Here is a 27,973-nt window from a genome sequence, read left to right on the forward strand (position 1 = left end):
GACACAAAGGAGAGAGAAAGAAAAGAGAATGTAGCTTTTAAGAAAGAAGGAAACATCATCAGAAGCTTCTCTCTCTCAGATTGACAGAACACAGAGAGAATAAGATTCGAAGCTCCTCTTTGGTCGGATTAAAGAAAAGGAGATGTTGTGTAGAATGGTGGTGGTGACTGGCCGGAAGAAGAAACCTGGTTCTGTTCCGGTTTATCTAAATGTATACGATCTTACACCTATCAATGGCTATGCTTATTGGTTAGGACTTGGGATCTATCACTCCGGTGTTGAAGGTACCTCTCTTAATATTTCTCAATATTTGAACTTTTTCTTGGAAACTATTGGTGGGTTTTGGTTAAAGATTACAACTTTCGAATTTGGGTCTTGAAAAATTCTTATTTGATTCTGTTTGAGCTTGTTTGGTTTTAAAGTATGAGACTTTTTTTTTTTAGTTTGGTTATTGTTTGTTTGTAGATATTGAAATAGACAAGTTTCGTTTCTCGATAGATTCCAAAACTGGAAACTTTTGTTTGACCCAATTTGGATCAGCTTCTATGAGAGACTATGACTTACCAGAACCGGGTTTTATAAGAGTTTTTAGTAATTGTTGTGTTACTATCTTATTAGACATGTCTGTCCAAAAATGAGTGATGTTTTAATATTGAGATCTATAAGTTGTATAGTTTTTGTTTGCTTCCTAAAATAGATGAAACAGAGTTGTTGGATTTATGATATTGTGTTGTTATCAATTGTTTGGTTTAGTTCATGGGGTTGAATACGGTTTTGGTGCTCACGACCATTCGACAACGGGGATATTCGAGGTGGAACCGAAGCAATGTCCGGGTTTTACATTCAGGAAGTCTATTTTGATTGGAAGAACTGATTTGGATCCTGAAAAAGTTCGTGCGTTTATGGAGAAACTTGCTGAAGAATATAGTGGAAACACTTACCATTTGATCACAAAGAACTGTAATCATTTCTGCAATGACGTTTGTGTTCAGTTGACTCGGAGATCGATCCCTAGTTGGGTTAACCGTCTTGCTCGCTTTGGTAAGAAGCTACAAAACAGAACATTGACTTTTTACTCTGTTTTATGTATTAGCTCTTAAGTTTAGGTTTGTTTTTTTTTGTCCTTTAGGTTTGTTTTGCAATTGTGTTTTGCCGGCAGAGCTGAACGAGACAAAGGTGAGGCAGGTGAGATCAAAGGAAGAGAAGATTCCGGAAGCTGAAAATAAGAAACTTCGAAGCAGGTCAAGTAGATTTCCACCTGACCCTTCGCTTTCTTCATCGGGCTCTTTAAACCGAAGCAGAAGAGGGGAAAGGAGAAGACAATGTTTTCCTCCATCGCCAATTGTGAGTGCTTAGCTCTAGTCTTAGTTAAAACTTTATACCCGACCTTTTTGTTTCTGTCATTTGATTCGAAGTTGTGTTTACGCTACAAGATATCAGATTGAACAAACATTTTCTTGATATGGTAATGGTATAAGAACTTCACATTATTTGAACTATGAAATGATAAAGTGAAGTGAAGTCAACTCCATTGGGTAAGGACGGGGACAATCTTAAGTGGAACCTTCTTAGGACAAACAAGTCCATAGGATTCTTCAAGATCGACATCTTCTATCTCCATTCCTTCCGGAAGCTTCCAATCGAAACGGTAAAGAAGATTGATAAGAGTCAAATGTACCAAAGCCATACCCATGCCAATGCCTGGGCACATTCTCCTTCCGCTACCAAAGGGCAAGAGCTCAAAGTTTAGTCCTTTATAGTCAATCTCGTTATCCATAAACCTCTCCGGGATGAAAGCTTCTGGATCATTCCAAACGTTTGGATTCCTGTGAACAGCCCATATGTTGACATAGATCCATGTTTTCTTTGGAATGTCATAACCTCCGATCTTAATATCTTTTGAAGCCTCTCTTGTTATTAGAAGTGGCACAAGTGGGTTTATCCTTAATGTTTCTTTGATCACCATTTTCAAATACTCGAGTCGTTCTATATCTTCTTCTGTGATATTGTCTTTGTTTTTTATCACTTCTCTGACCTCAGCTTGCGCTTTCTTCAGAACTCTAGGGTTTGTAAACAAATGTGTCATCACCCATGTCACAGTGTGGCCAGAAGTGTCAACTCCAGCAATAAGAAGGTTCTGCAGTAATTAAAGACACAAGATTTAAGATTTATGCAACATGTGGAGGAAAAAAGTTATCGAAAGAGAGGTTGACATTACTAACCAACAGAATTCCTTTGGTGTGGTTTCGAGTAAGTTGAAATTCTCCAAGTCCAGTCTCTCCTCGTTCCATCTTGAGGAGCAACTCAATGATATCTTCTTTAATATTAGGATTTTCTAGGTGATGTTTTATAGATTGATCAAAAAATGAATCCAATGCCTTAAAAACCTTCTCACATTTGTTGTGTAACCCTGTGATCCTATCAATGAGTTTACCAACAACTGGGAAGTAATCTGCTGCTGCAAAGCTCCCTAGCACCTCCATGGTTCCTTGAATGACTTCCTCATAAGCATTTGCAAGTTTGCTTCCTTTTAGACATATCCCAAATCCAACTTTACAAATCACACTCCCTGAAAGTTTCACTAACTTCCGATTCAAGTTGACCGGTTTCTCCAATGAAGCAGATTGTTTAATGAATTGGACAAAAGAGGCAACTTCTTCTTGTCTTATATGTTGAAATGTTTTTACTCGTTTCGCAGTGTAGAGTTCAACGACCGTCATCTTTCGTACTTCCCTCCAATATTTGCTATATGGAGAAAATGCAAGATCTTTTAGATTGTATGAAATTCTTGCAGCATAAGTCAGATAAGGCCGCGAACAACAATCTGCATCAAATGTTTTTAAAACATCCTTCACCGTCTCTGGAGTTGACGCCACAACAGCAAACACATTTCCAAACTTTAGGGACATTAGCGATCCATATTTTTCAGATAATTTGAACATGGAACGTTGAGGGTTCGATCCCAATTGGTGCAAGTTACCAATTATAGGAAATCTACGTGGTCCGGGAGGTAGATCTTTCTTTACCTTTTTTGTGTTCTTCCCAGTGAGTAGAGAAGCAAAGAATACGAATGCAACAATGATATACCACAAACTCATTTTGCTTCCTACAAAAAAACAGATAGATTATATATAAAAAGTCAATACTTTCTAGTTAGCTCAATATTTGATAACCTTAGCATGTCAAGTGAACGGTTGACCCAAAAAAAGCTATCTCGAAAATATAGAACCGCGCTAACTAAAACTACCAAAGCACCATGATGATTGTTACAAGGCAAAAAAAAAAAAAAGTAGAGGGGTGAGGGTCCTTTTATTTTGCCGAGGCCTAGTTTTTAGTTTCACAAAATATTTCGATTTTAATATTTTGTAGTATTCGTTCGTTTTTTATTTATTTAACTCTAGTATCTTTCTTTCAAACACTTTTAGTTTAAGGTTTTCAATAACCAACACATCCTACTATATTAATTGGAAAGTATCTTACTATATTAATTGGGAAGTATAAATATGAAACTAACCTTAAAATATATAAAAAATTACATTCAATTGCCATTAGAAAATTTAATTAAAATTAATTAATTAAATAAATAAATATAATTAATTAAAAATAAAAAATGCTGACAGATCAAAAATAAAAAAATCTAGAAAAGTAAAAAAAAATCTATTCAAATCAAAACTAATTTGTACTTGAAAAAAAAAAAACTAACAGCTAAGATTTTTCAAAAATACAGATAATTATTAGTTAAAAAAAATATTTTCTTTCTCTAATAAAATTATAGACGAAAATTACTAAATTTTGTTTTTAAAAAATATAAACCAATCAGAATTTCAACTAAGATTTTATATACAAGTAGACAATAAAATTATTTTTAATAACTAGATTTCGAAAATTTTATTAAGATTTCAAATTATGATTTTATTATCATCTTTATTTTATTTTATTTTATTTCAAAATAACTTTTTAAAAGAAATATAACAATAATTTTTCTTATTATATTATATTTTTTTTTTAAATGTTGATCCTTGCTTTAATCACGGGATATCTCCTAGTAGAAATATTAAATATACTGACCACAAATATATATAGTTCAAAATTTAAAATATTTTTAAATGCTATATACAAAGATTTTTTTTCTCCCTATTTGTTTATTCTGTGTATGGAGTTAGTCGCTAACATTCAGAAGGCAGAGATGGATAAGCAGCTAACAGGGATCAAGGTAGCTAATAAGTGTGATAGCCTATTTTTCTGCAAGGTCGATACGGATCAATGTGGTGTTATTTTGGATATTCTAAAGCAGTATGAGGTTGTCTCGGGTCAGCAAATTAATTTTGCAAAATCTTCGATTCAATTTGGGCACAAGGTTGATGAGGTGGCAAAGGCAGAGGTGAAGGGGGTGCTTGGGATATAAAATTTGGACGGGATGGGTTCCTACTTAGGGTTACCTGAGAGTTTGGGAGGGTCCAAAACGAAAGTTTTCTCTTTTGATCGGGATAGACTTCAGAGTCGAACATATGGTTGGACGACGAAACTGCTCTCAAAAGGGAGAATAGGTGATGATAAAGTCAGTTGCCACTGCGGTACCGACCTTTGTCATGTTTTGTTTTCGGTTGTCGAAAACAATTACGTCTAAACTCACTAGTGCAGTGGCGAGTTTTTGGTGGAGCACTGGTCAGCCTGGGGGTATGCATTGGTTAGCTTGGGAGAAAATATGCTGTAGTAAACAGTTGGGTGGTTTGGGTTTTAGGAATGTCGATGTTTTTAATTTGGCTTTGTTGGCTAAACAATTGTGGAGGCTGATTGAGGCTCCGAACTCACTATTTGCTCGGGTTTTCAAAAGCAGGTATTATCGGAATTCGAACCCTATGGAAATTGATACGATCTTACTCTCTATCTTATGGGTGGCGGAGTATCGTTTCAGCTAGATCTTTGGTAAACAAAGGACTTATTAAAAGAGTTGGTTTTGGAGAGTCCATTTCTATATGGACTGATCTATGGATATCGGCTCAATCCCCAAGACCAGCTTTGAGTAAGGGCCCTTTTAAGGACCTTTTGCTACAAATTTCTCATTTAATTGATCGTCAAACGAATTCATGGCGTATGGATAAGCTCAATGAGCATTTTGACCCGGAAGATGTTGTCTTGATAGGGAAGCACTTAGACGGCAGATTCGCTAGGTTGGCATTTTACGAAATCTGGAAAGTATACGGTGAAATCAGGGTATGATACGGAACGCATCGCGAAACTGACAACTTCTCAAGACCTTCGGTATGGGCCAGAGATTACTCCTCTCCTGGCCGGTGTTTGGCAGGTTCACTGTCCACCAAAGATTAAACATTTTATGTGGCAAGTTTTGTGAGGGTGCATTTCGGTATCGACAAATTTGCGGAGACGGGGAATTGCTTGTGATTCAGGATGTACAAGGTGTGGGGCTGACGAAGAAACAATAAATCATGCTATTTTTCGGTGTCCACCGGCTCGACAGGTCTGGGCTTTAGCTCAGGTACCCGTCAGACCAGTCTCCTTTCCAACATAGTCGGTGTATGCTAATGTGGACCATTTTCTGGATTCTACCAATCCGGGCTCTCAGATAGCTGCTTTCCCTTGGGTCATGTGGTATATTTGGAAAGCGAGGAATGCTCGAGTTTTTGAGAATCAAATAGAACAGCCAGAGGAAGTAGTTCGGTTAGCGATAGGGGAGACGTCTACCTGGCTGCAGGCACAAGTAGAGGTTGAGGATGAGGATTATTCCCTACTCCCTATCGCCTCTAATTATCGATTAAAAGGGCCCACGAACTCCCTTCCTACTGTTTTTTCAGGTTATCGGTGCTTTCTAGATGGCTCTTGGAAAGCAAGTGATGGTTTTGCAGGTGCAGGATGGGTTTGTTCTTCTTTTCAAGATTCGTTGACGACGAGGGGAGCCACCAATTTCTGACGAAGTCTTTCCCCTTTACATGCTGAAGTAGAAGCTTTCCTTTGGGCTATGCGGTGTATGATTGGACATGACTACCGGGATGTGGCGTTCTTTACAAATTGTTCAGACTTGGTGAAGATGGTATCTTCTCCTCTAGACTGGTCGGCTTTCTCGCCCTATCTCGACGATATCAAGATAGACAGAGAGGAGTTTTCTTCTTTCTCCTTTATCTCTAGTTTCACGAAATGCAAATGTAAGTGCGGATTCTTTAGGACGCCAAACGCGTACATCTCCGCATAATGTTCTGTATGTAAACAGTTTTCCTTCGAATTGGCTCATATGAGCTCATTAAAACAAGTATTACATGTAACGTCACCTTTTTTACGTTGATTGATTAACCGATGTTAAAAAAACAAATTGGAAGGAATTTAGAGTCGAATAGATAACCGACGCAAATTACTACTCAAAATATTTACTTTACTCTTTTGGTCTTCGAGGCTTCAAGCGCTTTTTAAGTTAATTTCCATAATTAAATTAAGGATCGATATTGATTCAGTGTGGGTGTTTGATCTTCTTCGTCACCATCACATCTCCGATTCACTTGATTTTAGCAAGCATTCTGAAATTCAGGTCAAGGATAAGATGGATTTTGTGAATTATGTTGTGGTTGCTTGTTGTTTCGAGTTGTTTTAGTAAGCCTAAGATTCAATTAGCTCAGTTTTGTTATTTATGATTTACAGTTTTCTATTTTGTAGAATGGTGCGAATCGATGTCCTTAATGACGCTCTTCAGAGTTCAGAGCATGTACAATGCAGAGAAGTGGCAGGTTATGATAAGGCCTTCTTCTAAAGTTCCTTATCGTTATGCAAAAGCATGGTATGGTGATTTTTGCAGAGCTAGTAGCTATGACTCGGTTACTTGCTTTCATGTATATTGATTCAAGTGTAATGATGATACTTTGTGTTTCGATTTTTTAGGTTACATCGGCGAGCTTGAGTATGTTGATGACCACATGTCTGGTGAAATTGTTGTTGAACTTAATGGAAGGCTGAGATTGGTATGGTAAGATTGTTGTTTATGGCCGACTAGCTTAATTTTAGCAAGCACTCGGCATTTCAAGTTAAGTATAGGACAGATTTATGAATTATTTGTGGTTAGGGATTTAAGACGGGTTTCCAACATTAAGAAGACTAAAAAGGAGGTACTGATTTATGGGTCTAAAATCTTCTTACCTATGCTTAATTTTCAGGCCACTATGGATCAGCGCTGATCTTTTGTTGTTAAAAAAAGAAAAGATTTCTTCTATATCAAATGCATTGAGTTTTTCAATTGAAAAAAAGATTCTTTCCCTAAAATTTATACAGTACTTTTTCATATAAATAGACGATTAATTATGTGTCATTCAACAAAATTTTGAATTTTTATAATTTAATTAGAATGAGTTTTTATACTTTCCATCTAACTATGAATATCATATCAATTTTAAGGTGGAACGATGATTTTAAAGGGGAATTTGAAAATACTATTTTTTCAGTTTTAAGGTGGAACAGTGATTTTTAAGAAAATGTCACCTTTCTCAAATCTTATAAAATGCTTCTAAAAATAAGCTATTTATCAAAGTACGTGTATAACCTTATAAAAACATACACACATTACTTTAATATCTGTGTAAAATATTATAAATAACTTATAAATAGTTTTTAAATATCTTGTAAAACCTTATAAAATATTATATAAACCTTTATCAATATTTGGATCGAGTCTCCGGCTAGTAGTTACTATATATTTTATAAACCATTTAAAATTTTATAAAATTTTCAGATTTCACTAGTGATATTTTTAAAAATGATCAAATAAACGAGACATTTTTGAGAAAAGCATACCAAAAGAAGCATTTCTCAAAAATTCTTATGGCTTTTTATATAGATCAAATATAATTTATTAATTATGAATTAATTTATCAAATGAATATATTTTACTATGAATAGAGCTATTTATAAAGTATATATGAGTTTCTTGAACCACAAAAAAAAGATGGCATTCTAGATCAATACATAGAACGCCTTCATCATGAACGTAAATCCAAGAACTAGTTGAAAGAAAGTCAAGATTTCAGAATAAATAAAACTTTGTTTGTTTGCAGGGAATTCTGTAACACGGACTACCTTCATCAAAGGTTAGTACTACTGACTACTGACCATTCTCAAAATGGTAAATATTAACACGTAACAATAAATATATATATATATATATATATTTTAAAACGTCTCGTTAAGAGTATTCACTCCATTAATTAAGAACAAATCTTTGACAATGAAGAGATAACTCTGTTAGCCAAGACAAAAATACTAGAGAAGTAGAGATAACATTTTACTAATATATTATAAGAATATCTATAAGAGAATCAGAGATATTAGAGAGAGAGACGCAATACTATACCTTAAACTTAAAGTTTGTGGCGGAAGAGTTTACACTGTGAGACGAGGGAGAGGGGAGTTATAGAGCGAGGCAGAACAAGAAGTTGATTTCTGAATCAGTATTATCATTTATTTATGTGAGAACTGAGAAGAGACGTAGGAGATATGGATAGAGCTTAGGTTCCAAGTATGTGGCTACGAGGTTAGCTTCCAAGATAAGTTATTTTTTTTTTTTTTTTGTAGTGAAGCCTAAAAAAATATCTACTGAAATTATTTCTCATAATATTTTATGAACTTATTTTACAATCACGTTTTTATTCAACATACTCTGAAATTCTGAAGTATATTTTCATTTTATACCGAAATTTCAAGACAAAATAATACCATGGAACTTAATTAAACACGTTGGGTGTGCATGGATAAAACTCAAAAGTGTGGAGACGTTACTGGCGAAAGTTATGTTTTGTTTGGTAATTAGTGGAATTGTTGATATCGTCTTATGTTGCTATGATATCCCTAGTTCGGTTAACCGTCTTGCTCGCTTCGGTAAGAAGCTACAAAACAGAACACTGACATTTACTCTGTTATAGTAAAAGCTCATAAGTTGATGTTTGCTTTTTTGCCTTTAGGTTTGTTTTGCAACTGTCTTCTGGCGGCTGAGCTGAACGAGACAAAGGTGAGGCAGGTGAGATCAAAGGAAGAGAAGATTCCGGAAGCAGAAAATAAGGTACTTCAGAGCATGTTAATTAGATTTCCACCTGGCCCTTCGCTTTCTTCGCCGGGTTCTTTAAACCGAAGCAGAAGAGGCGAAAGGAGAATACAATGTCATCCTCCATCGCCAACTGTGAGTGCTTAGCTCTAGTTTTAGTAAAATTATATGCCCGACTTTTTTGGTACTGTCATTTGATTCGGTAGTAATGGTTCCTAAGAAGTTGTGTTTACGCTACAAGATTTCGGATTGAAGAAACATTTTATTGATATGGTAATGATATAAGATCTTCACATTATTTATGATATGGTAATGGTATAAGATCTTCACATTATTTATTTTGAACTATGAAATTAAAAAGTGAAGTGAAGCTTAAGTCCATTGGGTAAGGATGGGGACAAGCTCAAGTGGAATTTTCTTAGGACTAACAAGTCCATACGATTCTTCAAGATCAACATCTTCAATCTTCATTCCTTCAGGAAGCTTCCAGTCGAAACGGTAAAGAAGATTGATAAGAGCCAAATGTACCAAAGCCATACCCATTCCTATACCTGGGCACACTCTCCTTCCGCTACCAAAGGGCAAGAGCTCAAAATTTAGACCTTTATAGTCAATCTCGCTATCCATAAACCTCTCCGGGATGAAAGCTTCCGGATCTTTCCAAACATTTGGATTCCTGTGAACAGCCCATACGTTGACATGGATCCAAGTTTTCTTTGGAATGTCGTAACCTCCAATCTTAATATCTTTTGAAGCCTCTCTTGGGATTAGTAGTGGCACAACTGGGTTTATCCTAAATGTTTCTTTAATGACCATTTTCAAATACTCGAGTCGTTCTATAGCCTCTTCGGTGATATCATCTTTGTTTTTGATCACTTCTCTCATCTCCGCTTGCACTTTCTTCATAACTCTTGGGTTTGTAATCAAATGTGTCATCGCCCATGTCACGGTGTTGGCAGCAGTGTCCGTTCCCGCAAGAAGAAGGTTCTGCAATAATCAATGGAACACAATATTTAAACTTTAGGCAACATGTGAACAATGAGATTTCAGATATATAGAAAGGTTCCAAAATACTTACCAGAAGAATTCCTTGGAGGTGGTTTCGAGTTAGTTGAAACTCTCCCAGCCCAGTTTCTCCCTTTTCCATCTTGAGAAGCAAAGCAATGATATCATCATCGACACATTCATCTTCTTGGTGATGCTTTATAGATTGATCGAAAAACGAATCCAGTGCCTTGAAAACATTCTCACATTTGCTATGTAATCCTGTGACCCTATCGATGATTTTACCAACAACTGGGAAGTAATCCGCTGCTGCAAAGCTCCCTACCACCTCCATGGTTCCTAAAACAACTTCCTCAAAAGTATTCTCAAGTTTGCTCCCTGTGAGAGTTATCCCAAATGCAACTTTACAAATCACATTCCCAGAGAGTTTCACTAACTTTTGGTTGAAGTCAACTGGTTTTCCCAACGAAGCAGACTCTTTGAGGAATTGGACAAAGGATGAAACTTCTTCTTCTCTTATATATTGAAATGATTTTACCCTTTTTGCAGTGTAGAGCTCGACAACAGTCATCTTTCGTACTTCCCTCCAATATTTGTTATAGAAAGAAAATGCAAGATCTTTGTAATTGTGTGTCATTCTTGCAGGATAAGTCAGATAAGGTCGCGAACAACAATCTAGATCAAACGTTTTTAAGACTTCCTTCACTGTCTCTGGTGTAGATGCCACAACAGTGGACACACTCCCAAACTTCAGAGACATTAGGGGTCCATATTTTTCGGATAATTTGAACATGGAACGGTGAGGTTTTGATCCGAGTTGGTGCAAGTTTCCAATTATAGGAAGTCTTGGTGGTCCAGGAGGTAGATTCTTCTTGTTCACTCTCGTCATCTTTATAATCAACATAGATGAAAGGAAGAAGGCAATGATATACCACCAGAAACTCATTTTGCTTCCTGCACAAAAAGTGAACTGTTTATATTTCTGTAGAGAAAAATAAATAGTAAAACCTTTGTAAAAGGCATGTCAAGTGGACAATTAACCACAAAAGAAAAGCTCTGTAAAATATAGAACCGGGCTAACTAACATTAAGTAAAACCTCTGTAAAACAATATTTGGTAAACTATTAATTACTGTAAATTAATAAAAGAAAATTCTGGTACTAACACTATCTTATTATGTAAACACTATAAAACAATTTCGTCACTGAACAATTCCAAAAATATTATAAAGGTAAATTTGGAGGAACTTTAAAAATGCATTTTTTCCAATACCACTTTTCAAAAAGATTTCATCTCTAAAGTTTTATTAAAAATGCCATCTCTAAAATCGTTCTAGTGTGTATTACGGCTTAAATCTTAGTATTTACATCTTAATGATATTAAAAGAGAAGTACAAATTAGAACATGTCCAGCATTATGAATCTAATAATATCAATTACCACTCAGTTATTGCTTTTAGAAAAAGAATTTCTAAATTAATAAGAGCAATTTGGTATTGCTGAAAATTCAATTGGTTCACCCAATTAGAGTATCCAAAATCCGACTGCATTTAGTATGGATCTTACCAATAATAACTAAGAATTATTAATAAATAATTAAAATTGAAATTTAATTATCAATTACTTTAATAAAATACTTAATTTCATGATTATAAAATATTTTATAAAGAACAAGATGCACAAACTTAAAATATAATATTTCTTTTGTTATAAAAATATCTTTGTAATTCTAAATCAAATACATAAATGATGATAATTTTTCTACACCATCAAATGAATATTATTTATTTATAATGATACATTTAATTTTATATGTCTATTAGTTAGAATATAATAATATATGTTTATTAGCTAGAATTAATCACATATTTTATAAAATCTTAAATTTTTTTAAAAAAGTATATATATAGATATACAAATAAAAAATCTTATAATAAAATAAAAGAAAAATATTAATGAGAATTAATGATATGTTTCATATTATATTAAAATCTTAAAATATCAATTTTATTATTTTTCCAAATATGTAAAACGAAAAAGTTAATGCAAATCAATAAAAAATAAAAAATATTAATAGTTACAAAAAATATTTGATCATCGTTTATTTTTTGAAAATACATTAAAAGTAATAATGTTTTAAACAAAAAATGTTATCATGCAGTATATCTCGGATTAATTATTATCCACATTTACGCCTGTCAATATAATCAAAGCTAGTGTAACATTCGTGTTCCAGGATTATATTTTGGATTGTGTTGATTAAACCAAATGAGTGGATTTTAATTAATTTCGGTTTAATGAAATCTTGGTTTAACCGAATTAAACCAAAACCCTAGTAGTTTTTCTTAAGTGATGCCTCCTTCTCTTTTTTTGTGGATTGTCAACACTGGAATCTCAGAGAAAGAGAGAGAGCCTTGGTCGATTTGGTGTGAAGGAGAAGAGATGGAGATCAACAAAGCTTTATCTTAAAGAGAAGGAAAAGGAGCAGAATCGTTAGGGTTTGGAAGGAAACAGTTTTGACATATCAAATCGTTGTCAAAGGTAACGAATTATGGAAGAGTTATTCCCAAGTCTTTCATAGTCATTCTCCTTTTTACAGAAGTGAATTTGGATTTGAACTTGATGAGTTATTGGCAGTTTTGTGAGACACGTTTTCTCAAATTCGAGTTGGGACTTGGGACTATCGGGGATTGTAACTGAGATCGTGGTCTCGTCTAGTTTCCGATCGGCACAAGATTTTGGAGAATGCTTTGTGACGTTTTGGGCTAGCTTTTTATTGGAAGGATTTGATAGTTAACGGTTGGGTTTTATTTTAGGTTTCATCTTTGAGACTGTTCTTTTCTGATGTTTCTGTCCAGTTTGCTTAAAGGTTGCTTTTGGTTGTGTGACTTGTTGTAGGATGTTTGTGAGCTGTTTCAGACAAGAGGAGAGTCTCTCATGGTTATATTTGTTGTTAGAATCAGCTTGTTAAGGTGAATGCGTGACCATGAGCTTATCTAAGCGATTGGGTTGTATGACTTGTTTTGTGTGATGATATGTAGGTGTGGTGAATGTGTTATGGGTTTTCTATTTAATGGCTGGTTTGTTATGTTTTATTTGTGGTTGTACTTTTGATTTGATTGTGTGTATAGCTCGTAGATAGGAGGATCATCTCAATGGGTATTTCTGGTAATACTCACACATCTCATTGTGTTTGTGGTGCAGGTAATGTGTAGCGTGGAGTCATGGCGATGAGGAGGAGGATGATCTAGGGTCTCGGTTGTTGCGTTGTGTTATTTGTTGTTGGAACCTTGTTAGAAGCATGTTAGGATGATGATTTTAATTGGTTATAATTGATATGGTATTTATATTAAATTGGAGTTGGTTTGGTTTATCTTCCGCTGTGCATGTTGATTTGTTATTGGTTTGTTGATTGGTTAAAATTAAATATTATAGAGTATTAGTTATATTTTTATTATTTTAAAAACGGGTCTGAATGTTTCGGCTAGCAAAAACGTGTCTAAATATTTCAATTAGCAAAAAAAAAAAAAAAAGTTTTTACAAGACGGGTTTCCAAAAATCATAAGTTCTTTCAGTAAATCTTGCGGACTTCACATACTTTGAAGAAATAAATAGTGTATAATTACATATATAGTATAGTATTTTTATAATCCTAAAATATATTTTTAAAATATGTAAACTAATTATCAAAAGGTTTTCTTAAAGTAAATATGTATTGATGTTTAAAATTATTTGTTATTTATATTAATTAAAAAAATGTGAAAATGATACCATTCGAACAAATGTGAAAAATCCATTTAGTAAATTGTTGCAAGTCATGTGAACTCAAGTCGGGCAAATACGGACATACCATATACTTCTGCAATTTCGTATCATGGTTTTTTTGCGGATTAAAAATCTTTAACCCATTGCGAGACAGGCCTAGCATGGCGGGTTTGATTATCAAACCAACACTAAACTATTAACATATTTCATATAATATCAAGTATAGTTTGAAATTAATTAATTTACAAATTAAATCCTTATTTATTATATAAACTACAAAATATTATACCTATTTATAACATCTTACTTTCAAATAAACTAATTTTAATTAATAAATTTATAAACAAAAAATATTTAGGTTGTATATACATTGAAGAAACCAAAATACCCTAACCTACCATATATCTCTATATTGTTCTACAAAACAAAACAAAACAAATCTAAAAATTTTATATATTATCCAATAAGATTTAAAAATAAACACATTTAGGTTATAAACTATAATTATAAAAAAACAAAAAGAAAAATATATGTTTCATGTTGTAGCAAGGGTCCAAACAAAATAATAATTAATTAGATACAAAATTATATAACTAACAACTAAAACCAAGTAAATTGAAAATTATTATCTAATATTAAATAACTAAAAATTTGTCATGGGGTACACTGCGAGTCAAAACATAGTATAGAAAAATATAATTAAAAACATCTGAAAAGAGATCCACAAATTACCTTAACCTTAAAGTTTGTGGCGAAGAAGTTAACACCGTGGGTCGAGGGAGAGAGAGAATTCGTTTGCTTCTACGAATGAAGAAGTGAATTAGTATGTGTGGTTTGTGAGAATTGAGAAGATGCGTCGAATATGTAGCTGTGTGGTTTGCTTTTATGTATGTGGGTAATTGGAATGCTATGTAGATACGTTCATTTTATAGTGAAGCCGAATAAATATCTACTGAAACTATTCCTGAAAAAGATTTTGTGAACTTATTTTACCACCACAAATTAATTCAACATATCCAAATTTGAATAGGATTTTTCTCGCGGGCAAAAGTCCACCAAATTTTTGGTAGAATTTTCTACGAAAAGATTGAAACTTATATAGGTTAATGCTACGAAATAGTTAAAAACACCATGATTTCAAACCAGTACATTGAATCCCACACGGCTCTAATACATTACTTGGTAACTATGGGTGGCCCAAATTTCAGAGAGGGAAAATGGTATGGAGATGACTAATATGATAGCATGATTTTTCTCGCTCTTTAAATTCTGAGAGCAAATGACTAAAAGTGATATTAAAAAACAAAAGTCATTGTATATATCTAGAATGATCATTTGATTTTGACATAAATAATTGTACAGATATATATGTACGAGAAAAGGTACAAACTATTATATTAGCATACATGGTGCTAAAACTGAAGGTGCAAATTATTAATGAAGGCAGCGTTAAAAAATTTCAAGAAGAAAAATAATAATAACAAGAAATTTAAACAAATTGGGTGCATGGTACAAAACTCACAAGTGTCGAGACGTGTACGGCAAAAAATTGGTAACCGGTGGAATGGCAGATTAACGTTATAAAGGCGAGTGAAAACAAATAAATGAGAATTTCTGAACCAAGTTTGATCAGCTCTATCTCTATATGACTATTAGAACCGGGTTTATATGACTTTTTACTAAAGTGAATAGTGTATTATTTTATTAGACATGTCTCTCCAAATTGAATGATATTAATATGAAGATCTATATATTTGTATAGTTACTGTATGCTTCTTAAAATAATGAAACAAGGTTGCTACTTGTTAGATTGATGATATTTGTGTTATTAATTGTTTGGACAAGTTCATGGGGTTGAAATACGGTTTTGGAGCTCACGGGCACTCGACAACTGTGAGTTATTGCTATGCTCTAGTTGTAGTTTAATTTTATAGCCGACCTTTTTGTTTCTGTCATTTGATTCGGTATTAATAGTCCTAAAAAAGTTGTCTTTACGCTACAAGATATCGAATTGAACAAACATTTCCTTAATATGGTAATGATATAAGATTTTCACGTTATTTATTTTGTACTATGAAATTAAAAACTAAAGTCAAGACCATTGGGTAAGGTCTAGGATAAGCTGAAGTGGAGTTTTCTTAGGAATAACAAGTCCATATGATTATTCAAGATCAATATCTTTTACCTCCATTCCTTCTGGAAGCTTCCAATAAAAACGGTAGAGAAGATTGATGAGAGTCACATGTACCAAAGTCATACCCATTCCTAAACCTGGGCACATTCTCCTTCCGCTACCGAATGGCAAGAGCTCAAAATTTTGACCTTTATAGTCAATCATGCTATCCATACACCTCTCTGGGATGAAAGCTTCTGGATCTTTCCAAACATTAGGATTCCTATGAACAGCCCATATGTTGACATAGATCCACGTTTTCTTTGGAAAGTCATAACCTCTGATCTTTATATCTTTTGAAGCCTCTCTTGGTATTAGAAGTGGCACAAGTGGGTTTATCCTTAATGTTTCTTTGATCACCATTTTCAAATACTCGAGTCGTACTATATCTTCTTCTATGATAGTGTCTTTGTATTTGATAAATTCTCTGACCTCAGCTTGCACTTTGTTTAGAACTCTTGAGTTTGTAATTAAATGTGTCATCGCCCATGTCACACTGTGGCCAGAAGTGTCTACTCCAGCAATAAGAAGGTTCTGAAATAATTAAAGACACAAAATTTTAATATTTTTGCAACATGTGAAGAAAACATTTATTGAAAGAGAGGTTAACATTACTTACCAACAAAATCCCTTTGGTGTTGTCTCGGGTAAGTTTAAATTCTCCAAGTCCCGTCTCTCACCGTTCCATCTTAAGGAGCAAATCAATGATATCATCTTTAATACTAGGATCCTCTACGTGATGTTGTATAGATTGATCAGAAAATGAATCCATTGCCTTAAAAACCTTCTCACATTTTCTGTGTAACCCTGTGATCCTATCAATGATTTTACCACCAACTGGGAAGTAATCCGCTGCTGCGAAGCTCCCTAGCACCTCCATGGTTCCTTGAATGACTTCCTCATAAGCATTCTCAAGTTTGCTTCCTTCTAGACATATCCCAAATCCAACTTTACAAATCACACTCCCAGATAGTTTCACTAACTTTCGATTCAAGTTGACCGGTCTCTCCAATGAAGCAGATTGTATCATGAATTGGACAAAAGAGGCAACTTATTCTTTTCTTATATGTTGAAATAATTTTACCCTTTTTGCGGTGTAGAGTTCAACAACCGTCATCTTTCGTACTTCTCTCCAATATTTGCTATAGAAAGAAAATGCAAGATCTTTAGAAATTGTATGTAATTCTTGCAGGATATGTCATGTAAGGTCTCGAACAACAATCAGCATCAAACATTTTTAAGATATCTTTCACCGTATCGGGATTTGACGCCACAACAGCAGAGACAAATCCAAACTTTAGGGACATTAGAGACCCATATTTTTCCGATAATTTGAACATCAAACGTTGAGGTTTCATTCCTAACTGGTGATAGGCTATCTCCAAATCATAATCCGCCACCAGCTCCATCCACCGCCTCTGCCTTAAGTTCAGCTCAGGCTGAGTGAATATGTACTTCAGGCTCTTATGATTTGTAAACACCTGTACCTTTGCACCATAAAGATAAGATCTCCAAATCTTCAAGGCAAAAACTACAACAGCCATCTCCAAATCATGAGTAGGGTAGTTGTCCTCATGCTTCCGCAACTGTCGCGAAGCGTAGGCAATCACCTTCCCATGCTGCATCAACACACACCCCAAACCAACTCTAGATACATCTGTATAAACCACATAGGTTCTCCCTGCTTAGGCAAAGTCAATACTGGCGTAATAGTCATTTCCTTAAGGCTTGAAAAGCCCTCCTCGCACTCCTGTGACCAAACAAAAGAAACATTATTCCCTGTCAACTTAGTCATCGGACGTGCCTTGCTCGCAAAGCCCTGCACAAATCTCCTGTAATAACCTGTCAATCCAAGGAAACTCCTAATCTCTGTGGCATTTTGCGGTCTAGGCCAATCCCTGATGGCCTGAATCTTCTCCAGATCTACAGAAACCCCCTCTGCAGAAACAATGTGACCTAGAAAACCCATCTCACGCTGCCAGAAACTACACTTGCTCAACTTAGCAAACAACTTCTGCTCCCACAGCTTCTCTAGAACTGCCCTCAAATGCACTGCATGCTCCTTAGAACTCTTGGAAAAAACCAGGATGTCGTCGATGAAAATGATGACAGACACGTCCAAAAACTCCTGAAACACGCTGTTCATCAATCTCATAAACGTTGCTGGTGCGTTAGTCAACCCAAACGACGTCACCACAAACTCATAATGCCCATACCTCGTCCCGAATGCAATCTTCCTCACATCTGCCTCATCTATCGGAATCTGATGATAACCCGACGCCAGATCTATCTCAACTGATCCCACAACTCATCGATCCTGGGAAGAGGGTACTTGTTCTTCACAGTGACCCGGTTCATACCCCTATAATCAATACACAAGCAGAAACTGTCATCCTTCTTCTTAACGAAAACACCAGCGCTCCCCTCGGTGATACACTAGGACGGACAAATCCCTTGCTCAACAAATCCTCTGGTTACTTTCTCAACTCTACTAGACTAATAATCAAGTATGCCGACATCCACTCACCGCCATCTGAAAATCAACCCCTCTTCCCGTCCAAGAACCTCTAGTAACTTGACTCTAAGGGAAACTTCCATAAGACAACTTATTCCAACATAGCTTTCCCGCTTGGCAATTTTCCACAGCAAATCATCAACACGAGTGTAATAAAACAAATAAGTACCATACATTCGCATATTCTGATTTACCGCATCAAATGCTTTGTAAGCCGCCAACTCAACGCACTTGACTTATTTCCCCCAGCAAGCTTACCAAAACCTTGAATCTAGCAACTCTATCCATCTCCAATGAACTTCATCCACCATCGTCGCAACGATTAGTTTATCTTGCCATGAAGGCTTCTCGTGAATGTATTTACCTAGCAACCTTGCCCCTGCCGGGTCATACCTGTTGATGCTCCCCTTCCCGGGACTCCAGCACCACTGGCCATACAATCCTGCTGCATCAGCCACACATTCATGACCACACTGATCATAAAACCCTGGCCCAATGACCAACACAACTAAAATCCAAGATTAAACCACCATCAACTCTCGAGGTCTACATTCCGTCATTATGTTTCTACCCACGTCCTATGCATTGCTTGCTCCCAACTCTTCCACCCTTAGGTCGTAACCTTCGAGTCATACCGATCTCATTCTCAGACCAGCGTCTTCGAGTTATATCATATCACTCTTGGACCACAATCCTCAAGATCTCGGTATCAGGAAAACTAATCATCCCCTCGGGAAAACATCATCCCCTATGCCACTCTCGGAGCCCCCAGCCCCTCGAGCTATTGGTATCCAAGAGAAATCACCATCCCCTTAGCAGCAACAATTCTTAACGACTATAAACATTTCCCGACAAAAAATACATCCAGTGGTCCGAGTATAACATTGCCCACCAAATAGAAAAATATCTGCTATAACTACATATGACCACCTATCCGCCTCTCTAGGCTGATACCTCTCGAGAAGAATCTCGTACCGCTCATCTACAACTGATCCATCCTCCTAACATAGGATGGAGGCTCCTCAACATCCGCAGCCCTCGACTGCACCCCATCACCTACGGCACAACTGGAGCCTGCACTGGTACCCCTCGGTAACTGCTCCAAAAACACGTCAACAGATCCGCGAAGAGATCATCTCAACCCTGGGCCCCACCTCTGCAACTCCACACCTGGGTTCCCAGCACCCTTGGCACGCTCACCGGTTAACCCTCTATGGTCCCTCCGTATACGCTTGCGACCCTCTGACGTACCTCCTCATGGAACTCTGGACCACACACTCACTGGCCTTGGGAACCTGCCCGACTACGACCATGACAACGCCCACGTCGACGACCAATAGCTCAACCACCTTTAACCACTGCTCTTTCAAGAATAGAGGCTTTCAAGCATAGAAACAAACCAAAACCACACAAGGAAACATAACATACCGTGGAATCTCATTGAAGGCTCGAAGAGGATGTTCTAGGACTCCATGCCACACACAATTGACTAACTCACATAATCAATCAAAGCATGCAATCCCAACATCTACAGCACAAAGCCTTGTGAACCTAAACGTAGAATCGTAAAGGCTCTAATACCAAACTGAAACGACCTGACCCGTTTTTTAAAAATAAATAAATAAATATAATAGTAATAATAATAATAAAATAATCTAAGCTAGTGGTCCCATACCCACTAGCCACCTAACCACACACAATCAACAGCGAAAATAACCAATACCATTGAACCAATAATAATTCATAAAAATTAAATCAATAATCCAACAACATGAATCACATCATCAGAAATCCTAAAAAACATTCCAGGACTCAACTCTAGCAACCTAACAAAATTCAGACAACAATAAATTGAGTCACTAGAACATACTCCTCTTCATTGTCTTGATTCCACGATCACACTTTGCCTTTACCTGCACCTCAAACATAAATTGAGATGCATGAGTATTTAATAAACACTTAGTAAGGCAATCCTGCCATCTACTAGGCTATACACACAAGCAATAGAGACATCTCTAACCATCACCCAAACAATCAATAACCAAGCAATAACAAACCAAGACTCTGCATCGACCGACGCCAACCCATGCATCGAGCGACACCAACTGAGGTTACATCAACCGACACAAGCTTACATCAACCGACACAAGCTTGCATCAACCGATGCAAGGTACACTTGCATCAATCGACACGCACACTGCATCGACCGACGCATGCTCGACACTGCTCAAAATCCCTAATTGCATCGACTGACGCCTCCACATGGCATCGACCGATGCTCTTAGGTCAATCCTCGCATTGCATCGATCTACGCACATGTCGAGCACCGTTTTTCCTCGAAGTTTCTCGCCGGATCTCCGTCCCTAAACCACCAAAACACACAAACCAAAACCACAAAAAGCTTCTCAAAGCCTCTAGCGACCCAACAACGTACTAACAAGCCAATAAACACATAAAACAAGTGGATCAGAGAAATGTCCAGCTTAGATAGGCCTTGGTCATGCACTTATATTTGCCAATGAAGATTCTGAACCACAAACAAGAAGAAACACGCTCCTAGAAAGCTTCTACAACGATCCCTGCTACAGATCTCTACAGGAACAGCCTTAGAATCTCCCAAAAACTCACCCAAAAGCTTACGAACTGTGAAGAACTTCTTTTCTCTCTTCTTTTCTCTCAAAAGTGGCCAAAAACTCACCCACTACAGGAAATCGGGGTATTAATAGCATCGAGATATAGCGTTTTGTTCACTTATGCTATAGTTATCTTCATTCTTAATATTTAACAGCGTTTCTTTTAAATAAACGTTATCTTATTTTGAGCGGCAAAAGTAATTTGGTCTCGCGCTTAGTTGCATCGATTGCATTTTCAGGTTATAAACGCTATAATAGTAACCGGGAAATAAAATTTTTAGTGCCCGCGACTTGAAAATTGATTTGGGGGAAAAAACTGAAAGCTAGGGATTGTAAAATCATTTCTCCTTCTTATTCAATTTTTTTTTACTCTCTGAACGTCTTCTCCTTCGGTCTCTTAATCTTTGTCTCACTAATTATCATTCCTCCTTCTTCTTCGTTTTTGTCTCTGTCTCGATCTCCTACTCTCATCAGAATTCTCGCAGATTTGGTCGCGACAGAGTGAGTATAACTTCTTCCTCTCTATCACTCTCAGTCTCTATGATTTATATCTGTGTCGATCTCTCAATCTCAGATCTTTCTGTATATGCATATGTCGATCTCTCACTCTCAGATCTGTCTGTATATCCATTTGTCGATATCTCATTCTCAGATCTATCTGTTTATGCATGTGTCGATCTTTCACTCTTAGATCTAGTAGCTTTCAATTACAGTATTTTTTGAGCATTTTATTTCTACACTAATCCAGTTTTTTTATGCTTGCAGGTCAGTGAAACTTGAGAATTGTTTTGTGTTTTGTCTGACAAAAGGTAAAATTAGAAATGTATATGAGTTTAGAATTGTTTGGGTTTTGTCTGGATCTTTACTTATTGGTTTTTTTTACTAGGTAAAAGCATCACGGTTTTGGGTCCAATTGATTTTCATTGTAAGCTATTCTTTTCAAACTTTTTCTATTTTTGTTGTTTCGTTCTAGTTATTTGAGTGTCTTATCGTTTGAACTGTGGTGGAGTTTTGGTGATCGTATTGGGGATATATGGACAAGACATGGGTTTGGCTTCTAAGGTATGAACATTATTGATATATTTACTTTGAATTTTCTGATTAAACATAAAGGGCTAGTGTAAGACCCCGACCCTAAAAACCTGTACGTGACCGTACCGGCCAGTAAAATTTTCTTAGGGCCTATGCAATTCTGCTCGTTAGTTTAGATATTGTGCAACAACGGATATGTAAACAGGTGAGATAACTTAAAAATACGCATTCATTAAATTATAGGTTCAATTTATCCTTAACAAAACATTCTTATCCCATGCATGGTAACAATAAAAATCCTTAGACATAAAAACCATAATCAAACTACCCAAAGCCACCATCCTCTTCCTCCCTTGCCTCCGTCACACGAGCTGGTCAGCCACTAAAGTCTTGATCACTGGACCTTTCTTTTCCTGCGTCCATAAAAAGGAGGCGTAAGCAAAGCGGTCATCCCGTCTCACTAGGCTCAGCTCAATAATCTCAATCCGACACAGGGTATATTCAAATCAAGTCACACAAGTCAAACAATTCACATAGGATAGTTGTCTAAGTCGTTTAGACCAACCACCATTCATATTGCAATAGAACACATTAACCATTAACTAAGACAAGAAACTAACAAGATTAAATAAACCATGGGTCAAGAGAATCAACCATGGAACTCGGCCACATTCACGCACTCACCTTCGATTTTGACCTACGGTGCTAATCTCTCGATTTCTATGCCCAATTCTGATCCCCGCCTCTACACGGACAGATATACATTGTTAACCACCGATGTATAACCCATAAACTATCGACGGATCAAGGCGGAAGAAGACTTACCGTTCTTCTCTCGATCTAGACTTAGGGAATTCTCAGTCAAGCTCTATGGAAACTCTTCTCTCTTTCTTGCGGCGGCTAAGAGGTCTTATGCGAATTCTGGATAATTCTCTAAGGGTTTATATCCTTTATATAGGGTCGACTAAACCGCCTCAAGTTGCCTCAAAACGATAAGCCTTATCGCTCCCTAACTTCCCATATTTTTCGCATCTATCCTTATCCGATCAACTTTGCCTTTTCCGTGAGTTTCCATTTCTCTCGGGTTTCCTTTCCCGTGAGTCGGCTTAAATCTTCGCAAGATTTTCGAGTTCCCGGGCCACCCATTGGCCCATAGTCTAACTGATCCATCCTTGTCCATCGGCCCGATCTACCTTTCACCGATGCGACCATTTCCGGATAGTCTACTTCACTATCACTCTCACTATCACTATCACTAGGACTTTCACTCCCGCTATCACTATCACTACGACTTTCACTCCCATTTTCATCCAGAAACTTACATGTTTGCATCATCTACAATGTAAGGTCTAGGAATCCTTTTCTTCAGTTCAAACATCTGTTCCCTACTTCGGTAGTCTCGAACTCTCCATTTCCATTTGGATCCATTGGCTATCGAATCACGACCATTGTCCTTTACGGACCATGATTCGTCCTGTTCTCGTTTCGAGGTTTGTACCACTGTCAATCGCATTCGCGTACCAGAATCGGCACTTCTCGGCACCGGTTACCGTATCGCTATCGACACTTCTCGGCACTGTTTGCTGTACCGCTATCGGCATTTCTCGGCACTGGTTGTCGTACTACTATAGGCACTTCTCGACACTTGTTGTCGTACCGCTATCGGCACTTCTCATGTACCGCGTACGTACCATCTCATGTGCCGCATACGTACCATCTCATGTACCACATACATACCATCTCGTGTACCGCGTACGTACCATGGAAACAGGTCGTTACATTTCTCCCCTACATAAGGCTGATTCGTCCTCGAATCTTTACTCTCCTTCCGAGGAACTTCCCTTTTATCGAACCATTTCTTGAAGTTCACTATCATAACTTCTTCCGGTTCCCAAGTTATCTCTTCTATTCCTTCGCAGTCCCATACCACTTGAATCAACTCACCTTCTTCTTCTTATGCGGACCTCTCATCTTAGTACCAATTATCTGAACTGGTGTTCCGATGATAGTCATGTTCACTTGTAGATCAGGTGGTAGTTCAGAGATCATGTTCTCCCGTCCAGTTATGCATTTCCTTTGCATAGACACTTGAAATACCGGGTGAAAAGCTACCATGGCAGGCGGCAATTCCAACTTGTAGGCCATCGGACCGATCCTTTCCAAGAATCGATACGGTCCCATGTAACGAGGGGTCAACTTAGTGTTCAGTGCTACCCGATCCTTTCCCTTATAAATCACGGTTTTGAGATAGACCATGTCCCCAACCTGTAATTCTAGCTCTCTTTGGCGCTTATCCGCGTAACTTTTCTGCCTATCTTGGGCTTCTTTCATCTTTAATTTCAGAATTTTAATCTTCTCACTCGTATCGTCCACGAAATCCCGATCGTAAACGCTCCGCTCCCCTACTTGTGTCAAACACAAGGGCGTACGGAAACGTCGACCGTATAAAGCTTCGTACGGTGACATGCCTATACTCGCATGGAAGCTATTGTTGTAGGCAAATTCTGCTAGTGGTAAATGCCTTACCCAATTATCTCCCCATTCCAGTACACTCGCTCGCAAAAGATCCTCAAGTGTCCGTATGGTGAGCTCGGACTGTCCGTCCGTTTGCGGATGGTTGGCCGTACTCATGTCCATTCGCGTCCCAAAACGCTTTTGTAGGGCCTTCCACAGTCCTGAGGTAAATTTAGAGTCCCGATCCGACACTATGCTCGTTGAACACCATGCAACCTTACTATCTCTTGTACGTACACTGAAACTGACTTTTTTTGTGGTGTATGAATGAATGTTGTATGGAATGAATAGAAGTCAGGGTGTTTCAATTCCCCTTATGCAGTTGCAGTATAAGAGGTGTCAATCCTATCTGAGTGATTGTGAACAATTAAGATGTGCATATGAGTCTAAGTCAAGCCAATTGTAAAGATTGTTTGTCACTAACAATCCTAAAATGAGATATGAAATGCAGAAAGTAAAAACAACTAGAACAAGATACTAAATGCAAACAGAACAGACAAATTAAAGCTATAATGAAACTAGAACAGAGATAGACACTATGCTAATGAACTAATGCAAGACAAGTAATGAACAGGAAACTACGTGAATGCAATGGAAATGAAACAGGAATGAAACAAGACAATCACAAATCAAAAACACAAGTTCTGGGGATGAACTCGAGCAGCACTCGACCGAGTGTAGGTCGAGTACGTGGTCGAGCTAGACTTGAACGTAAAAACAGAGCAACACAAGAAAAACAGAGCAATGCTAAAACTAATCAAACAACAAGCAAGCAATGATATTTAGACTAAGATTTCAATAAACAAAGAAGGCCTTGAGGAGGGATTCATGGGCTGAGCTAATCATTGTGGTTATCTAACTTGGTCAACAAATCTCAAGCAAACATTGAGCTGATCTCTAGACATACTATTCTAAGACATGTTTAATCCACTCTCATGGCAAGAAACAATCAAACCTATGCATTTCTAGACTTGTTCTCACAAAGAAAAGAATCTACACAAGCAGGCATTAAGCAATACATCTCAAACCAAACAAGACTTCTAATCTCTTAGCAAGCCTAATGGTAAGCTCTAGATCTAGCCTTATCTATGCTCCTTAGACATTGGTGTGATGCTAAGATGCTTGAAATCAAACCCTACCTTCTCAGATATAGGATCAGCATTAAGATCATCTAGCCTAGAAGAGATCTACAACAATCAAGCTTGACCAAATCAAACAAACCACAAGATCAACCCAGCCTAACCCATCCTCAAGGTCCTAAACAAACTACTCACAAGAACACATGGTGAAATATGTCAAAAACCCAGAAAATAATGAAACTTGCATCATTAGAAAGATGAAACAGAGATCTACAATATTGATGAAGGAATAAAACTCGAAATCTTAATACTTTGAAAGTTATGAAACAAACAAAATATAAGAATCTAGTCTTTCTCTCTCAAACAAGTACAAAATCTAAAAAAAAAAAAAAGTGCAAAAGGAATAATATCTAAAAAAGGTAAAAACTAGGTTTTAGACTCTCTAAAAAGCTGGACTCTTTGGTGGCTGCAGGTACAAGGGCTTTATATAGGAGATGAGGTGGAAGCCCTAAAAATACAAAAAGTCAAAGTAGTCAACGGCTCGGTCAACTCGACCAGTGCTCGGTCGAGTGGCTGGTCGAGCTGGCTTCTCTCGTGCACTCTCCACTCGGTCGAGTCCTTCTCAGCACACGGTCGAGTGGTGGTCGAGTGGTGCGGTCGAGTTGGACTCCGGACCTTGATTCTACAGCCTTAACTCTCTTGTTTTCTCCTCAGGATTGCTTCACTTCTCCTCAGCATTGCTTCCATGCTCCTTAAGCTCCAAAATCACCTGTTTATGCATGAAAAGATGCAAATGCAATGCAACTATACTCTAATGCATGATTAGTCCTAAAGCTACACAATAATGGCCTAAATGGATAGCAAAAGATGCAAAAGTTGTGAATAAACTAAGGGAAAACAAGGTAAAATATTTGAACATCATACACTACGGCCAATTTCTCGGTATTATCCTTCTTATTGATGGCCAAGAAATGTGTCGATTTGGTTAGTCGATCCACGACTACCCATATAGCGTCCTTTTTCTCACACATCGGCAAGCTTGTGAAAAAATCCATAGTTATCATGTCCCATTTCCATTCGGGTATTGGTAGTGTAACGCCCCCAAACCACCCTATGCCCCGGACAATGACACAGACAGCACCGAGACGCTACATTGTGGGAGATCGCACCCTGGTGGTCCAGCCGAGGGACGGAAGCTGCAGCTTCCCGACCAGTCCTCTTGGACGCGACTCCCTCAGCAGCCGAGGTTTGCTTAGGCTTTGTAACCCTCGCGGCCCTGGCGCGTTGTGTTGTTCCGGACAAGGCCAATGTATCGGATGCAACTTGCCATGTTTCCTTAAAAACCGATTATATTACTTAAATAAATTATTACATTGAAAATAAGTTACCAGGGGAGACGAACCGATCGCAGGATAATCGACGGTTCAATCATAGAGTCGGACCAATCAAAAGGTTATCGACGATCTGCGTCAAGGGACAAATCGATCGAGGGTTGACCGGTGATTCAATCGCTAGTCGGATCGGGTGATCAAAGGATCAACGATACGTGTCGTAGGTTGGATTGATCGGTCGGGTGGTCGACAAGTCAGTCGGAAGTATTGGCCCAGGTCTGTGGTTGATCAGCGATTCGATTATGGGGTCGGATCGTTGATCGGACCTGGCACTGATACACGGACTGACTAGTTGATCGGGGTATTAATGGTATGACCGATGGGTCATTTAAACGGTACGTCCGATACCGAGCTTTGGGTACGCGAGTGGTTTGGAAAGCCGGTAGAGCAACCGTTCACTGTGAACCGAAGGGAGTATATGTCCCCATCCCTAATAAGTGCAAGCCTGTGGGGTTGGTTGGTTGTATGGCTAAGCACAAAGGGATGGGTCAAGGTTAAAGTTATATTCTGCTGCGTAAAGGGGTCTACGAAGCAAGGCCATGAGCTAAAGCTTAGTGACTGAATCAAAGGATATTCGGCTGGGAATGGGGCCGAATGGAAGCCGTGACCGCGGATGTTGGGACGTCCGGGTTGGGGTCTTTCAAGTTGGTATCAGAGCATGCGCGATCCTGTGAGGACGTATGCAGTTATGCTATGTGTTCGGACGAAATGGAAATCTCTGATAAGATCGAAGACATGCTTGGGAACGGGAATGTGTTCGCCAAGATGCGCTCGTGAATTGAGCGATTGTTCAAAACGTCGAACACATAGCACATCAACCAGAGAGTCGGGAA

At 37.5% G+C, this 27,973-nt stretch overlaps 3 protein-coding genes and 1 pseudogene across 4 annotated transcripts; 1 reads left to right on the top strand and 3 right to left on the bottom strand.

Annotated features, from left to right (window-relative positions):
- On the top strand, window positions 1-1,490 carry LOC104706838 (deSI-like protein At4g17486). The gene is made up of 3 exons (XM_010423061.1): window positions 1-284; window positions 754-1,041; window positions 1,130-1,490. The coding sequence occupies exons 1-3, from the start codon at window positions 143-145 to the stop codon at window positions 1,354-1,356; spliced, it is 657 nt and encodes a 218-aa protein (XP_010421363.1). The 5' UTR covers window positions 1-142; the 3' UTR covers window positions 1,357-1,490.
- Window positions 1,437-8,472, bottom strand: LOC104706837 (cytochrome P450 71B14). The gene is made up of 3 exons (XM_010423060.2): window positions 8,348-8,472; window positions 2,223-3,106; window positions 1,437-2,137 (listed from the first exon to the last, which is right to left on the bottom strand). The coding sequence occupies exons 2-3, from the start codon at window positions 3,096-3,098 to the stop codon at window positions 1,523-1,525; spliced, it is 1,491 nt and encodes a 496-aa protein (XP_010421362.1). The 5' UTR covers window positions 3,099-3,106; window positions 8,348-8,472; the 3' UTR covers window positions 1,437-1,522.
- LOC104706839 (cytochrome P450 71B12-like) lies at window positions 9,284-14,692 on the bottom strand. Of its 2 annotated transcripts, none has more exons than XM_010423063.1 (3): window positions 14,542-14,692; window positions 10,113-10,993; window positions 9,284-10,021 (listed from the first exon to the last, which is right to left on the bottom strand). In XM_010423063.1, exons 2-3 carry the CDS (start codon window positions 10,983-10,985, stop codon window positions 9,407-9,409), a joined length of 1,488 nt encoding a protein of 495 aa, XP_010421365.1. In that variant the 5' UTR covers window positions 10,986-10,993; window positions 14,542-14,692; the 3' UTR covers window positions 9,284-9,406. The 2 variants fall into 2 exon arrangements, with proteins under 2 accessions (XP_010421365.1, XP_010421364.1); XM_010423062.1 differs by having other exon boundaries at window positions 14,536-14,692.
- Window positions 15,896-18,957, bottom strand: LOC104709372 (annotated as a pseudogene).

Source organism: Camelina sativa, chromosome 8 (genome assembly GCF_000633955.1).
Source record: "Camelina sativa cultivar DH55 chromosome 8, Cs, whole genome shotgun sequence".
In the NCBI taxonomy this organism is placed as follows: Eukaryota; Viridiplantae; Streptophyta; class Magnoliopsida; order Brassicales; family Brassicaceae; genus Camelina; species Camelina sativa.